This window comes from Lonchura striata, chromosome 1A, assembly GCF_050655825.1.
Source record: "Lonchura striata isolate lonStrDom1 chromosome 1A, ASM5065582v1, whole genome shotgun sequence".
In the NCBI taxonomy this organism is placed as follows: Eukaryota; Metazoa; Chordata; class Aves; order Passeriformes; family Estrildidae; genus Lonchura; species Lonchura striata.
This window is the reverse complement of record NC_140741.1, coordinates 66,734,961-66,750,804: the sequence shown is the minus strand read 5'-3', so window position 1 is coordinate 66,750,804 and position 15,844 is coordinate 66,734,961. Positions and strand designations below refer to the sequence as shown.

Sequence of the window (15,844 nt, the reverse complement as noted above, 5' to 3'; positions counted from 1 at the left end):
TCCACACTTTTTCCTCCTTCCATGCTGTGAGCCTTCATTTATTCACAGGAAATTATACTATATTTATCTTTCAGTACAATCAAGAATAATTACTAGCAGAAATTAATTTATTAAAATGAGACATCTAAACTAATCACTGTGGGTATCTCTAGAGAGTTCTTGAGTTTGTTTTGAGACAGATGTCTAAGGTTATCTGAACTGAATCAATTCTAGGTGTGTGTTTCTCTGTATACAGGTCCTTGTAACAGATCCTTTTACATCTTAAATTTTGGATGCTGAGGAATTATAAGAAATTATTCTCACAGGTCTTGCCTGCCAGATTTTATCTCCACTCATCCTTTGAATATTGGAGCTTCTTCAGAAGAGCAGTCCTCTTATATTCTGTGTATGTTTCTATGCTGCAGGACAGTTTTCGTTCCTTCTTCCCATTCCCATGCCACATTCAGGAGATCCTTCTCTCATTTTTCATCTGCTGTCTATATTGGCCTTTTCCAATCTAATGACTGGGCTTGTTTGTACTTAAAAAAAAAATGAAGAAGCACATGAAGGCAAATCATGCTCTGGCCTTTGGATTTCTCAGTCTCTCAGATAAAATGATCAATTTGTAAGCCTGTAGTCCATCAATCAGTAATAGACCTTTTGCACTCTTTATCTTACAACAGCAATTATATTCTGCTTGCTCATTTCCCCCTCTCCCCCTCCAGTGCTCTATGTAATGTGTGAGCACTTGATGACAATTAATGGGTTTTATCCTCACAACAATGTAGGAGGTATTATATTTCCATTTTTTATATCTTCTAGGAAGATAATGGCCAAACTTATGATTTAGTATAGGTCTCTGATGTTTTCTTTTCCCAAGAAGCCTTTCAGTTTGATATATTGCAGCCTGATTGTGCACTTTAATTTGCAGGTGTCAACAGCTTGTTGTATTTGGACAAATGCTGCAGTGCTTTTATTGGACAACTGAGTAGTTCCACATTAAGCTGCTCTTTCCCATTAGTTTTCATATTGCTTTGCCTGTTTTCCCATCTTGTCCTTTGTATCCCTACCTTATTGATAGTAACTTTGCTTCACTGCTCAATTCTTTCCTCTTCTTTATTTTGGTCTCCATTTTATTTCCATGTCTAGTTTATTCATAAAACTCTTAGTTTTTTCTGTTTCCTTGTGTTCAAGTAATCCATAACTCAACTGTACACTGAATTGCTCAATTGCTTAGTTTTCATATATCCTGAATTACTTTCCTAATGTTTCTCTCATCTCCTCTTTGCATCTTGCTCCTTTTAAAAAAATTTTAGTATAATTTCTTGTCATGGTTTTACAAACTTGTTTCTGGACAAGCTATAACAGCCTAAGGAAATGGTTTTTCAATTATTTCATGGGAAGAACTAAGTAAAACAAATAAAGAAGTGTCTCTAACATGAAGCCAGCCACACATCATTGGAAGTCTCCAGTTTCCCTGTAATCCCTGGGCTTTAATTGGGAGCAGCCAGTTGTATCTCCTGGCAATATTTGTGTCTCTAGTTAGCACAAGTGATTTATTAGACATTGCCTTCATGCAGTCATGACTAACAGAGCTGTGCTCCTTGTGCAATTACTGATCACATACTAAGTGATAGTGGCACTTTTTTTTTCTTTTACTGAACTAACGTGGAGGCTGTAAAATGATGGGTCCGTTTGGGCAGTAAGTATCTGTACAAAGTGTGAATTCAGAATGTGACTAGGAGTCAATGTGTGGGTTCTACTAGAGGCAAAAATCTGGAACATGCCTATGGTTGATTTTAAAACAAATACATTCTTTATTACTTTAAACCAAAGAAAGAAATTTTTTAAAACCAATAAGCTGTCTGTGCCATACAGTTAAGGAATTTTTTCCTAATTCAGTGATGCTTTGTTATTTTGGAATAATTTTTGAAACATTAGCTCTCTTTGAGCTTAAACTGCCGCATAAATACAGCTATCAAGTTGGGACTTTATAAATACTGCTAAAAATTATATCTACATCCAATTGAAAACTATTGTAAAAATATTAAAGGATAATTAGTTTTGAATGTAAATTCTTCAGAAAAATCATGGTATGTTTTAATAAACATTTTAGAAAACAAATTAATTTCCAGCACTCAACCTTTTTTATTTTCCTTTTTAAATATGAAGTGAAGAATAAATATTGGGCAGAAGCAAGCAGAGAGCAGAATGGTTATCTAAGAGTCATGTTCCTTGTGAATCTGCTGCTTCCTAAGAAGAGACTCAGAGATTTAAAAGGCATAGACAGTGGCTTTGGAAGTTTATTGAGTCTCTGCTTATAGCCTTCCACTAGTCTTCCTTTTTCTATGGCTTTAGGGTATCAAGGTTGAAAAATCTGCTTATATGTGCACCTATGATTAATTTAGTAAAAAGAAGTCTGTTAATTAAGTATCCCAGGTTTACTGGTAAAAAAGTCTTAACCTACCGTGGATTTGATCAGAGAAATGCTGGTTTGTTTCTTTTGTTTCCCTCCAGCCACAAGAATTGAGCAGTTTCCTAGCTTTTCTCCTTTAAAAATGCATTAAAAATGGCAGAATAATTTAATTTGTACAAGTAAGTATAATATTTTATGTATTTTATAGCTGGACACCAGAAAATAAAAGCATCCTCTGTACGCCAGTGTTTCAGGAGCTCTGTGCTGGGTCAGGTGGAGCCCTTGAGGGGGAGATATGAAAAAGACACCTGAATATGGTCAGTTTGGAAGAGAATCAGGAGCTGAGGTGGGGCAGATGGGGGACTCCAGTGATCCAGTCTCAAAGGTGACAGGTATAAAAAGGCTTCTAGAGACTGAGAGGTGATGCCAGGCTTCTGCAAGTCCAGCAGCTGCCAGTTGCTGGATTGAAAAGTGGCTGGCCCTGACACTACAGAGAAAGCTGGGACAGGGTCTGCTTTTGCATCTCATCCAAGAGATACAGATTTTCTCTGGCTTTTGAAGGTTTTCAAACATGATTCTGATAAGATAAAACCTTTAGAAAGCTCTCTTGCATATGTGGTAGTTGTGTCTCTGTGCTTTCACTGTGTCTGGATGCCAGCATGCAAATAACCAAATCAATATCCTACCATCTGGATTTAGCTAACAGTGGACTTCATATCATCAGTTTTTTTCTAAGCTAAAGCCATTAACTTTCCAGTATTTCACAGACTGTGAAGAATAGGCATTTCCAATAAGAAATTTGCCTCAAATCATTTAGGATGAGCTAAAGTGCTAAGCTGTAGAGCATCTGGTTTCCTTTTACAGTAGGGCAGTGCAGCAAGAGTAGCCAGCTAGATTCCTTAGCTCCCTTAGGTCTCTTATTCCCTCTGCTTTCATTGTATGACAACCAATATGGTTTGACATAACAGATGTGTTGTATTTCTTTTCATCTTCTCTTTGCCCTTTACTGCTTCAATACTGAAGAAATATTTAAAATTAGTCATAAAGAATTTCTGCTGTTCTCATTTATGATGAGTAAATAGGCAAAGTCTATGTCATAGAGGTTGGAAAATCAAGTTAGATAATACTAAACTGTGATTTTCACAGCCCTGCAAGAAGGTTCCTACAAGTAGGTTTTGTACATACAGCATATCCCTTCAGAGCTTATTTTTATGATTGCTATTCTTCATGTGTTTTGTTGCAGCTATTTCTAGATTTAATTTCTTCCCTGTCTGAACCTACTAAGGTTTTTAACCAAGCCAAGGTGTTGCATGTGTCATATTAATACTTATACATATTTACATACCTAGTTCTCATATTTTCTGTTTGTCATATCTCTTGATCGTATGTGGTATGTGGTAGAATTAGGCATGTGAAAATTTCACTGGAAAACACAATTTTCTGCTTGTTCCAGACAAAATTTTGTATGTTCTTGGAGTATGATGATACTAAAATGGGCTATGTTACTAAATTTGTAAATAGATTGAAAGATATAATTGGGTGGTGTTTGATGGATATATTTCGAATTTGAATTTTTGGAGAACTTGGACCAGGTACTCTGATTCTTAGCAATATGGCATAGATTCTGTTGAGTATTTGTTTGTTTTGGTTCCTCATTGTAATGGGTAGTAGCTGCACAGGCAAATATCATATTATAGCCTTTTTTAAATATACACAGAGGACACATTTTGACAGGGTAGTTTGCTTTTAAACTGACCTAGACCATAAGAGGGAAAGAAATTTGTGCTAATATAAATTGCATCTTTCATAATGAAAGACTGTCAGAGTAGGACTGTTGATGGACCCATGTAAGTAACATTCTGATAACCTTAAGAGAATTTTCATTAGAACACAAATTTCTAATCTATAGAAAATGTGAAATTTTTTAAACTATATTTTCATTTTAATTATATATATGTATCTTGAAAACAAATCCATATCTTTCAGTACTGGAATGTATTGCTTGGAATTAATACTTAAAGTCTATAATAAACCTAACATTTTATTAAATGAGGACAGAAAATTTGAAATATTCACATAGACTCCTTTACTCATTCCATTTTCCAAAAGAACTTCCTAGTTTTTGTACTTTTTGGTTACTGAGATTACTCCAAGCCTCTTTCCTGTGCTTCTCAAATATGCAACATATTAATAGATTTTATGACTTACTGTTTTCTAGATAGCATAGAACATACTTTGCTACATATGGTGGAATACTTTAATTTGAATGAACATGTTTTAAAGTGAACTGCATGAAAATGTAGATCCATATTTTATCTTTTCTTTTAATGTATCAATTTACTTACACTACAGAGTGCTATTTCTTGTGGACTGTTGTGTATAATAAAAATAATATTTATGACCAAAATACACACTTCTTTCTGTAGTGGAAGTTCTGTTATAGAAAATAATTCTGTTACAAGACAATGCACAGGATTTTTATGTTTCATATATGGGAAGGAGTAAGTAAGCAGGAACATCATACTTTTATATTTTTATCTTTCATCTCTTGTTCATAATTCCTTATGTACAAGAGGACTTATTAATTTTTAGTAATTTCATGGTATTTTGACCTCCAGATATTTTAGGAAAATTTGAGTGTTCTTGCTGAACTCATTTCTCTCTCACATCAGGAATCCTGTGTTATCTGACAAAATTATTTGGATGCCATTCATTCTTTGGAAATCATTGGAACTGATAGTGAGGGCATGATTTACTTTGTCTGCTTTAGTACCAAGACTTTTTTTGCCTTGTTTAAAGGGGAATGATTTCCTTTTACCAAGTATCACTGGGAAACATTCAGGTCTTTCCATTTCAATGGTCTTACAGGTAAGCTTGAGTACAGCCCACAGGGGAAAAAAGACATTCTTTGAGCTTCCTGTTGCAATTATAGTGATCTATTGCTGCAGGAACCAGGGATTCTTACTCTTTTTTTCTTTTCTTTTTTTTTCTAGTATTATGATTAAAAAAGTAGGTGTCAGGTTTATATTCCTTTATTCAAATTTGTGCAAGTCTTCTCTTCTCCCACATGAATATATGTTCAAGCTTGAAATGAAAAATACATGATAATGAAATAAATGACTGCCCCAAAGCTATCTCCCACCTATCTGTGAAACAGAGTTAAGAAATAATAATGGCAAGAGTGATAACTGTAGTTGCCAGTGTCCTAAAAAAGATGAGGCTGTTCTTAATGTGGAGAGTCCTACCTTGAAGGCAAATTTGCACAAAAGAAGAGTGCTTGAAGTCTCCCCATGGAAGCTGAGTTTATGCCACATCAAAGATCAGAATTCCGCCCTAAAGCTGGTGATTCATCAGTTTTATGGAAGATTTCTTGCTTCAGGATATTTCCTACTGCATGAGTGGTAACAATTGCAGTGAATGCAGCGTAATTGTTTATTAGTAAATAAAAGCAGGACCAAAAGCTGAACTTGTCATAGGATGTTTATAGAATTTGAGGCAGTGATTTTTAGCACTTTGTTACCTGATTACATATCCCAGTGTTGTATGAGTGCTTTGAAATGTGTGGGTTGCATTGGGACTTTTAAGTTGTACAAAACAAAACAAATTACTCAGTCGGATGTTTATGTATGACCGATTGAAGGTGGAAATAGGCTTTGAACATTGCAAGTCAGATCATGAATCCTGGAAAGGACCACTTGTAGTATTTTAATGTTCAAAGGAGAGTTCTCTGTGGTGATGTGGTGTGTGGTGTAGTGTAGGTGATGAAATGCAGGTTCTGTTCCTGCCCTGCCCCTGACTGAATTTCTGATTTCTGAACCCGCTGATGCAATCTGCAAAGGCCAGATCACATTCCCTGGCCTTTCCACATAGCCATTCTCAACATGTTCTGTCTCTTTTTTTTTTTTTTTTTTTTTTTTTTTTTTTTTTTTTGGGAATAGATGGGGAAAATAAACAGTTTGAGGAAGAAAATAATATATATATCATCAACAGAGTTGAAATCTTCCCGAGGTTTTAGTGTTGGTGTGTAAAATGGTGTGTTAAAGGTATTATTGCAGCTCTCTTTATGGTGTGTATCGAAAATAAATTTTAATCCAGTGGGAAATCACATTGTTCAGATCTAAAATCTTTGGAATTCCAACTTCAGCTGACCTTTGACATAAGTATTTTCATTTGCTGACTTTTTAAAAACTCTTTCAAAATCTACAGATTGACCTGTCTTCTTTCTTTTGGCTATCCTTTCTTTTTCTTTGGTTTTTGTTTTTTTTTTTTTTTTTTGTTTGCTTTCTTCTGACATGCTTCTTTATTTGGGCAGATTATCTTTCTTAAGCTTCCCTAAGTTCCTTGAGTTATAGTCTTCTACACTATTGCACTGTTAGGATTTCACCATACTAGCATTTTTAAAAGTCATATAAATAGTCTTACACAGTGTTATGACATTTTACTTAAATTATGGTATGGTATTTAGTCTGCAGGATAAGTTTGTGGTCCATAGGTTAGTGCATGTTTTTGTGTCACCTACTGCCTTTGTCTGCCTCAATACAGCTTTCATTCATTTAGTGAAATGCTGCATTCAATTTTTGTAACCATGAATTAGCCTGTGATGTTTATATAGTGTTTTAAGCCCCATTGGTGGAGGAAAAAATAGATTAAGAAGCTTTCTGGGGGTCATGTATTCCAACCTTCTTCTCAAAGCAGGTTTGTGCTGTTATTTATGTTATTGACACAGAAGATGGTAAAAATTAATAATAAATTAGTATGCTGCAGGATGTACAAAATCTAGACCTAGCCAATATGACTGAAGATAAGAACGAGCTGTGAAACAGGATCAGTTGATGGCTTAGTAAAGCATGGCAAAGACAACTGCATCGAGTGCAAAAAATCTAATTCATTAAATGTTCACATTCAGTTGGTATTATAACTAATTCCCAGTGAAGCATTAAGATGATTTAACAGTTCTCATTCTCCAGGGATATGATCTTTAATCAGATGTGGGGATAGTAAAAGGTAGACAGGGTAATTTATTCCAATAAGAGAAGAACAGTTCCTAGTTTGAAATTTAATTGGGTGATGTATGAAAAATCTAAATTCTCTAGAGTGCATTTTGGTCTTGAAATTTAGATGACTAAGTATTTTGGAGGACTTTTGTCAACAATGGATATTTTTATTTTATTTTATTACATATGTTTGAGTACACTCATGGGATGTGGAAGATCAGTGAAGGAGACTATGAGATTTAAACAATTTTGTTTGCTTGTTTAATAATTAACTGGAGTTTTTTTTCTGAACTCTTAGTAGAATTTCAATCAGTTAAAGGGAGATTTACTTTTCTTCTAATATGATCCTGTATTCCCACAGTTGTCTAATGATATTATCTTATCCAGTCAAGCCACTGTTACAATCAGTTCTGACGTAGGCAGATCTGTGCAACATCTGATTATTTAAGGGCAGACAGGAAAATCACTCTTAGTGAAGACTTGGTCACAAACCCCTGAGTTTCCCCAGACCACCACCCCATATAGAGGAGGACTAGGGTGGGACATTCAGATGGGATTGCATGTCATGATCCCCAATCTCATGGCCAGGATATATAACCCAGGAGGGAAATGGAGATGTTGGCTGGGCCTTCAGGAATGGAAGGGATGGAGTTAGGGACCACTGAGGCTGGTCAAACATATATGTGTCCATGGGAGCAGATGAGATGGGTCCAGGAGTGCTGATGTCATTATGAGGCAGCTCTCCATCATCCCTGAAACACTGTGGAGATTGGAGAGGTTTTCAATGACCTCAGGGTGGGGAAGTCACATTTATCTTTAGGAAGATAAGTAAGTCTTACATTTCTTATGTCTTAAATATTTAAATATGCATTTCATTTTACCTGTCATTGTAGCTCAAGAGAAAATAGGTCAGGACAGAAATGAATTTTTGTATACTGATATTACTACAGCAGACTGTGTAGATTTGTAGTGAAAGTCACATATAATCTGTAATAGTTAAAAAAATAACAAATTCCTTTATTACTATCTTTTACTCTAAAAGGGTTTCTTTAGCTTATTGAAAAATAATACTTTATAAGCATTCATTTTTGTCAAAAATTAAGAAATTTATGGAAATATATAATTACCTGAATTATGGTATATAAGGCACCCTCACAGATATAATGTCAACTTTTTTAAACAGAAGACTTCCAGAAGCTTGGATTTTTATTTTTAAAATCTTTCCACCTGAAGAAATGGGGAAAATCCAGATGTTTCCACTTGTTTATCTAGAATATAATTAACTGACATGGTAAAATATTTTCACAGGATCATAAAATAGTTTTGATTGGAAGGGACGTTTAAAGTTCATCTACTCCAAGCCCATGCAATAAACAGGGACATCATCAACCAGATCAGGTAGCTCAGAGACCAACCCAACCTGACCCTGAATGTTTCCATAGATGGAGGCATCTACCACTTCTCTGGGTAACCTTTCCCAGTGTTTTGCCACCCTCATCTCTCAATATTTCTTCCTTATATCATGTCTGAATCTACCCCTCTTTTAGTTGTAAACTATTACCCTTCGTCTTGTATCAAGAGACCCTGCTAAAAAAGTCTGTCCCCTAACTTCCAGGTCATTACATTTGATCAATTAATTTCAAGGATTCATTTATTCATGAAACCAAATTCATGATGAATTGAATTCTGTGAATAGGTCAAAATATAAATAAAAAGAAAACACTATTATGTATGTGATAGATAATAATTTTGTGTATATCTAAAAGTTCTCACCAGAAGATGTGAACCATAAAGGTCAAATAAATAAATGCATAAATTCCCCACATGGTTTTGCACCATCCAAAAAAAATCATATAATCTTCTATACAATAGACAGGGACAAGTCTGTAAGTAGCTGTATAGAAATTATCATAGACAAAAGATAGCTGCATTATAAAATTAGCCAAAGAGGCAAACAAATACTTCTAAATTATTATGACTTTATATTTGGTACATACTGACATTGCTCAGTTGACAGAATGCTGGAAATTAAATTACTTCTATAAAAGAATTTATCTTTTTCTCAATGTCAATACTCAATCCAGAGTTCCATTTGTTTTATCATTGAATTACAGTAACCAACTGATCCATTAGAAGCATATGGAAACATTGAAAACACTGAAAGCAACCCTTATATGTATTAAATATAAGGGCCCTTGAAAATAACACACTGACAGATGCAAATATAAATTATTTCCTTACTAAATTCCTTTCTAGTTCCCTTTCTGAAGCTACCCACACCTTACTTATATTTGAAAAAAAAATATTTTCTTATATTTATATGCATGGATGTATGTATACAGTCTTATGTTTAACACTTCCCTGTTGTATAACAGAAAAATATTTTGGTTCTTCTAAGCCAGCTGTTTTCTTGGGGGTTTTTTAAGTCTTTTAATTGTTTTGTCCTTAAGAGTAGGCAGAAGGATGTCACTTAAAATCATCATGTTGCAAAGGGAAGCCCAGAGTCCCCTGCTGACACAGAGTGAAAACAAAATAAACTCTTCATAGTTCTGTCACAACCACCTGAATGCACTCTGTCTTCCCACAGCTGGAAAATCACAGATAGTGAGAAGGAAATAATAAATGTTAGGCAGTGCACTCATTACACTATCTGAAATGCAGTACAAGTGCTGTGGCTGTTAGAAATGCATTCTAGTGGCTCTTCAGAATTATCTCTTAGTCCTTAGAAGAGCTGTCCCCAGCCCTTGCTTGCTGCAGGCATTTGCTGAGCTCTGTGCTTCAAGCAATGTCCCATTTTACTCCCCCTGTTGGGTCCAGCTCTAACTTTTTAATGGGCCCACAAGCATTTTCAGAGAGGCTGTGTATGTAGTTCTACTGTATTATTTTCCTCAGGGAGGAAAAAAAAAAACCAGGAAAACAGCAAAACTAGCTAAAACATAAAAATAATAAAATAGTACAGAACTGAGTACAGGAGAAATCTCTGCTTATTTTGTATATGACAATTTCATTTGTACAGAGTAGGCATGGGAGGTGATTAAAAAAAGTGAGCTTCAATTGTTTAAAAATTTATATTTAGAAATTTCAGTAGATATTCAGAAATAAAAGCCAGTTTGAAACCTTGAGATGAAAATATAAAATTTTCAGAGTTCTGCAAGGTACGACAGGAAGGAATCACTGAGGAAGAAATTTACGTATTTATTGTTTATAACAATTATAATTGCATCTCTACATTTATTCTTTAAAATTGTGGTGGTAGGGACAGTGAGGTTTTGTGCAGAAAATAGTCCCTGGATATGAAGGCAATGGAAAATACTAGCAACCAATTCCTTTCTGTTGTACATAAATATGAAAGCAGGCAGATGGCATTGTTCCTGGCTGGATGTCAGTTCAGGAATTGAAAAAAATCTACTTTTATTCTTTCATCATGATGCTAAACCTTTTGTGATGCTTTGAGCAACTTACAGATTTTTCCTGAAAAGGATCTTCTTTCAGAAAACAACTGAAGATTGCTTCACTTTGGTGATGATGTTTTATGTTTTGTGGATTTTTCGTTTATTCTTTTGTAATAAATAGTATCAGTTTTCTTGTTGTGAATTTTCAACATCTACAAAAAGCAAAAAAAAAAAAAAAAAAAAAAATATATATATAATAATGGAAAAACCTTCTAATTTCCACAATGATCAGTATTTTTCAACTAAATGAAAATTTATTAGTAGAGATAGAAAATCCATTCATCTTCTTACACCTGTGATGATGGAAAGTAACTGAATGCTGTGGAATCAGGATAAATTTGGCTGCAGTGAAATGGGCAGCTAGACTATGTCACAATTTATTGAAATGATCTATCAGTTTTGTTTTAATGGATGTTTTCTTTTCTAGACAAATCTTTTAGTAGAACTTTTTGGCATAAAGCTTCCAGTTAACTCATGTAAATACATTCATTTATGTTCAGAAAGCCCTCTAGGGAGAAGCTGCATTATTTCAGCTGTGTATTTGGTTTATAAAAAAGTTGCAGAAGGTACCCTCCAGTTTATTGGACATCATGCCAAGAAAGATTTAGAAATAATCACAAAGAATAGCTGCAAAAAAAAAATCTCATTTCTTATGTTTTAGCTGCTATATCAATTTCCTTTTATCCTGATGGTGAATGGTAGATATATGAAAAAACCCCAACTTTATTTATTAACCAAAAAAACCCAAAAAGCCTTAAAATGGCACAAATGTGAACTGAAAAGAGAAATGAATTTTATCTACCTCTCAAGGGAGGAAGAAAATTGGTCTGGAAATTCATTGCAGCGAAATGAGTGAGTTATTTTGCTGACTGTCAGTGGTAGGTAACAATGTAATGCAATAAGTGAAGGCCAGGTTTGAATAGATAGAAAATTAATCTTCAGCCACTGTCTCCTGTGGGATTTTTCTGTGCCAGTATTGATTGCATTTCAGCTCCTGACTTGAGAGAGAAATTGGTTGGAATTGGGTTTTAATTATATTCACATGTGGATCGCTTTCCATCAAAATAGGTGTTTTGCTACTTTTCTGAGAACAAAGTTTAACAGGGTATAAAACTGTACCAACTGACACCACAATCTGTCAGGCTTTTCATTGAAATACAAGATTAATAATTTATAACATTGAGGTTTTCCTTTTTAATAATTAATTTTTTCTTTTTTTCTTTTTTTTTTTTAATTTAGATTTAAGTGTCTTGGAATTCAAAAATTTGCAAATCAGAACCATATAGATTTATTTTCTGTAGCAGGATATATTATAGTATAAATTTGGATGTGTAAGGCTTGGTACAATATTTATTGGTCTTTCTTGTCAGGAGGGAGTGGCCCACATGAGTTCAGTGCTAATTTGCCAATAATGGTTCTGATACTTACCTTATGTACAGAACCAGTTCAGACACCTTTAGATTTACAGAACCAATGGTTCGTGTGTGAGGGTAACTTCAAAATTTTTGAAGGATTTTGTTACTTTTTGGTTTGGTTTTCTTTTTTGGGCAGACTGATGTGTTGTTTCAGTATCAGAGCTGTACATCACAAAATACTCCCACCAAGGTCAACAAGAGCAGTGTGAAAGCATCTACTTTATGTAGTTTTAAATCCATTGCCTGCATTAATGAAGTTGAGAAGAGTTTTTAGATTAATGTTTTTTGGTTGGGTATCATGGAATATCGGTAAGAATAACAACAGACTCAGTCACAGTCTTTTTCAGGGGGATCTGTGTGTGTGTGAGTGTGTATTATTAGAAATGTGAGAAGTATTTTTTTTTTTTAAGGCATTCGGGTCTTAATTAATTAAATTGTTTCAATTTCAACAAAGTTTAATCAGATTTTGGCAGTAGACATGAAGCTTCTTTCATAGCATGTGAGTGAATGGAAGGACTGAAAGGTTGTATTTATTAATTGTAATGAAATTGCAATATCGAGCAGAAGAAACATGATCATTTCATGTTGCAATGCTTCAGAAATTTCAAGCAAAAATCTAAATATATTGTAATATGAAAACTTCTGAGCAAGACCTGCTAAGATGGACTGTATGGAACAATGTGTGATTCTTGGGATTGTTTTTTGTAGATCCAGAAGCTGAACTTTGATGAACTTTGACTACACAGTCTGTTCCAGCTCAGGATATTCTTTGATTCTGTTTTCACTCCATTTCTCTTTTACCATACCCGTTCCCTCCAAAATATTTCTTGTGGAAATTTAGTTGAAAGAAATCTTTTGACATTCACTCATTGTGGTATTTTAGTGTGGGTATGTGGCCTCATGATCCCCAATTCTTTTCTGAAGTGTACTGTGAAAGCCTTGAGGGTTTGTAGTCACTGCTACTAATTTTTAGCAATGAGTTTTAGAATGTTTTTTTAAATGAAATTGCTTTCCAACAGAAGGGAGATTTTACCACATGAATGTTTGATTATTGGGATTGCATTTGCATAATTAGACAAAGTCATTACTTTGAGCAACTTGAAGCTAAAAGATAACTTGTGAAAAGAACTCCAGAATTTGCGGAATGTTTTGCATGCCAGTTTTGGGACATGAAAACAAACAAATAAACAAACAAACAAAAATGTGGGATAATATAGAAGCAAAAAAAAAAACAAAACAAAAAAAAAAAAAAACCCAAGCAAACAGCACAACAAAAACCTATGAAAAATTGGACCAAATTGCGTTGTCTGAAGGTGTCATAATGCTGTGTCATTTCAAATAATATGACGCATAAACTGTTACTGATCCTGGTTTTAATCTGCACCCTTCTGAGTAATTTGTAATGGTTGAAACCGTTGTCTGGCTGCTGGTTGCTATAAAGTTGTCTGTCCATCACATTCTTCTGTATCACCCCCCTCCAGCAGTGGAGGGGTGAGAAAACAAGACCATAAAAAGACTCATGGATTGAGATAAAGACAATTTAATAAAGGAAAGCAAAGTCCAAACATTGAAGCAATGGAAATCAAAAGTATTTATTCTTTACTCCTCACCAGGAGGCAATGTCCAAACACTCTGTGGGAAGTAGGATCTTAGAACGCACAGCAGCTGCTCCACAAATACTCCACCTTAATAATGAATGTCACCTCTCTCCTCATTTCTCTGAGCGTGTAATACTGAGCATAACATCAGTAGAAAGGAATATCTCTTTGATCATCTTGAGTCAGTTGTGCTGGTGATGTTCCCTCCCAAATTCTTGCCCATTCCCAGAATGAGGTTAAATACTAAGCACCAAATTGACCTTTTCGGCATAAGATAGAGTAGCTGTGCTACATAAAAATAGTCCAAATGAGTACCCAACTTTTTTTCTTCTGGTAGTTTAGTAGACTTGTGAGATTCATCTCACCTAATTCCAGGCAGCTGTATTGCTGACTTCTACATCTAGGTGATTTGCGCTAGAGCTACTTCTACAATCAATCAAAAGTAGGAGGCACTTCGAAAGCATGATTCATGTCATGGGAAATAGGTATCTAATTAGGATAAGATGAATTGCACTCTAAACATTCCCATTTCTCTTCATTCATTATGAAGGCAGCCTGCAGTGATGAGCACAACATTGCTGGGTTGTTGAAATTGGTGGCTGTCACTGGTTAGATGAGTTCTGCCCTTTGTATTTCCAAAGGAAACCAATTCTTTAAAATCCACCCAGGCTTTTGCTGCTTACTTCAGTCAGCATTTGAATGGCTTTGTTCTGTAAAGTTGAGATGAAACAAATGAGAAAATATAGGCAGTTTCATTACATAGCCTTGTGGATAAGAAAAACTTTATCTGTCTGTACTTTGATAGAGGATAATAAACAGAATGGCCTCAGCACACACCTGCCTGACTGCCTGACATCAGGTGCTTCACTGTCAGCACTATTTATCAAGCATAGCACATTTTCAAAAACTGACTCTACAGTATTAAAAATATCTTTATAATTGCCTCCAATAGCTGGCCGGAGTAATCATTCACTATCATAGTTGCTATATTATTGCTTTAAGATTGGGCTTCCTCTTCCAGCTGCAGCTGAGACAGGTGAAGACACTCCCACCTCCTCCTTGGCCTTCCTTACCTCCTTGGTTCCACACTTCATGCAGTTTTTGTAGCTGGATTAGAAAAATTCTCTGCTTTTCAAAATGTTTAAGAGCTAGTACAGACTGACTGAGTGAATTGGAAGGAATCAAAAAATGTGTGTCATAGTGCAGACAGGTGAGAAAAGATGGGAACCCAAGGCAGACAGGTGATGGTGAGCACCTGAGTGTTTAGGGACCTTTCACCTCAGACAGATGTAGCCAGTACATGGGATTTGACTGAGGTGTACTTAAATCAATGAAAAAAACCTGATTTAATCAGAAATTGTAAGAAGGCTTAATTTCCTTGCTTTGTCTTTATGTACACCACTGTTTCTGAAAAATGTATTTATGGGTGGTATCATTTTTAGATTTGTGATTTGTGACATAATCTGTAGAGGGGAAAAAAAAGTAATATTTAAGATTTGGTGCAAATTATTACATATAATAAAAGGTAATTAATATGATTTCTGTTTTGGGTGTAAAAATTCCATGCAGTTATGAAATTTAAGCATGCAAGGTGTTAGGCTCACACTTTTGTTTTGCAGGTCTTAATTTCACTGAAAGTATTGGGTAAATTAAAACTGAGAACAAACTATACACAAATATTCCTTGACCTGGAGAAACTAATTGTGTTTATATACAAATGCAAAATGTTAGCAATGAAAGAAAAACCATGATTTTTTTTTTTTTTATGTAAAAGAGGTATTTTTTTTATGTGAGAGGTATTGTTTTTAGCACATTTTTTAATATTTTGCCCTTTACATATTTTTCTTTCAAAAGCCTGAAAAGAATGAAACTGAATCTGGCAGCCAGAGAATCAGACCAGTATTTGAAGACGATCCTGTTTTCCGACGACAAACATCTTACCAACATGCAGCAGTCCACATACCAACAGATATTTATGAAGGCTGTAAGT

The 15,844-nt window shown here is 34.8% G+C and overlaps 1 protein-coding gene across 6 annotated transcripts in view; it reads left to right on the top strand.

The window, feature by feature from the left end:
• Window positions 1-15,844, top strand: part of CACNA2D1 (calcium voltage-gated channel auxiliary subunit alpha2delta 1) — a 357,434-nt gene that overhangs the window by 191,344 nt on the left and 150,246 nt on the right. For all 6 annotated transcript variants that reach the window (XM_085569965.1, XM_021543146.3, XM_085569969.1 and 3 more), the window contains exon 6: window positions 15,709-15,838. In XM_085569965.1, the coding sequence (XP_085426091.1) occupies window positions 15,709-15,838 (130 nt within the window). The remainder of the gene's footprint in view (window positions 1-15,708; window positions 15,839-15,844) is intronic.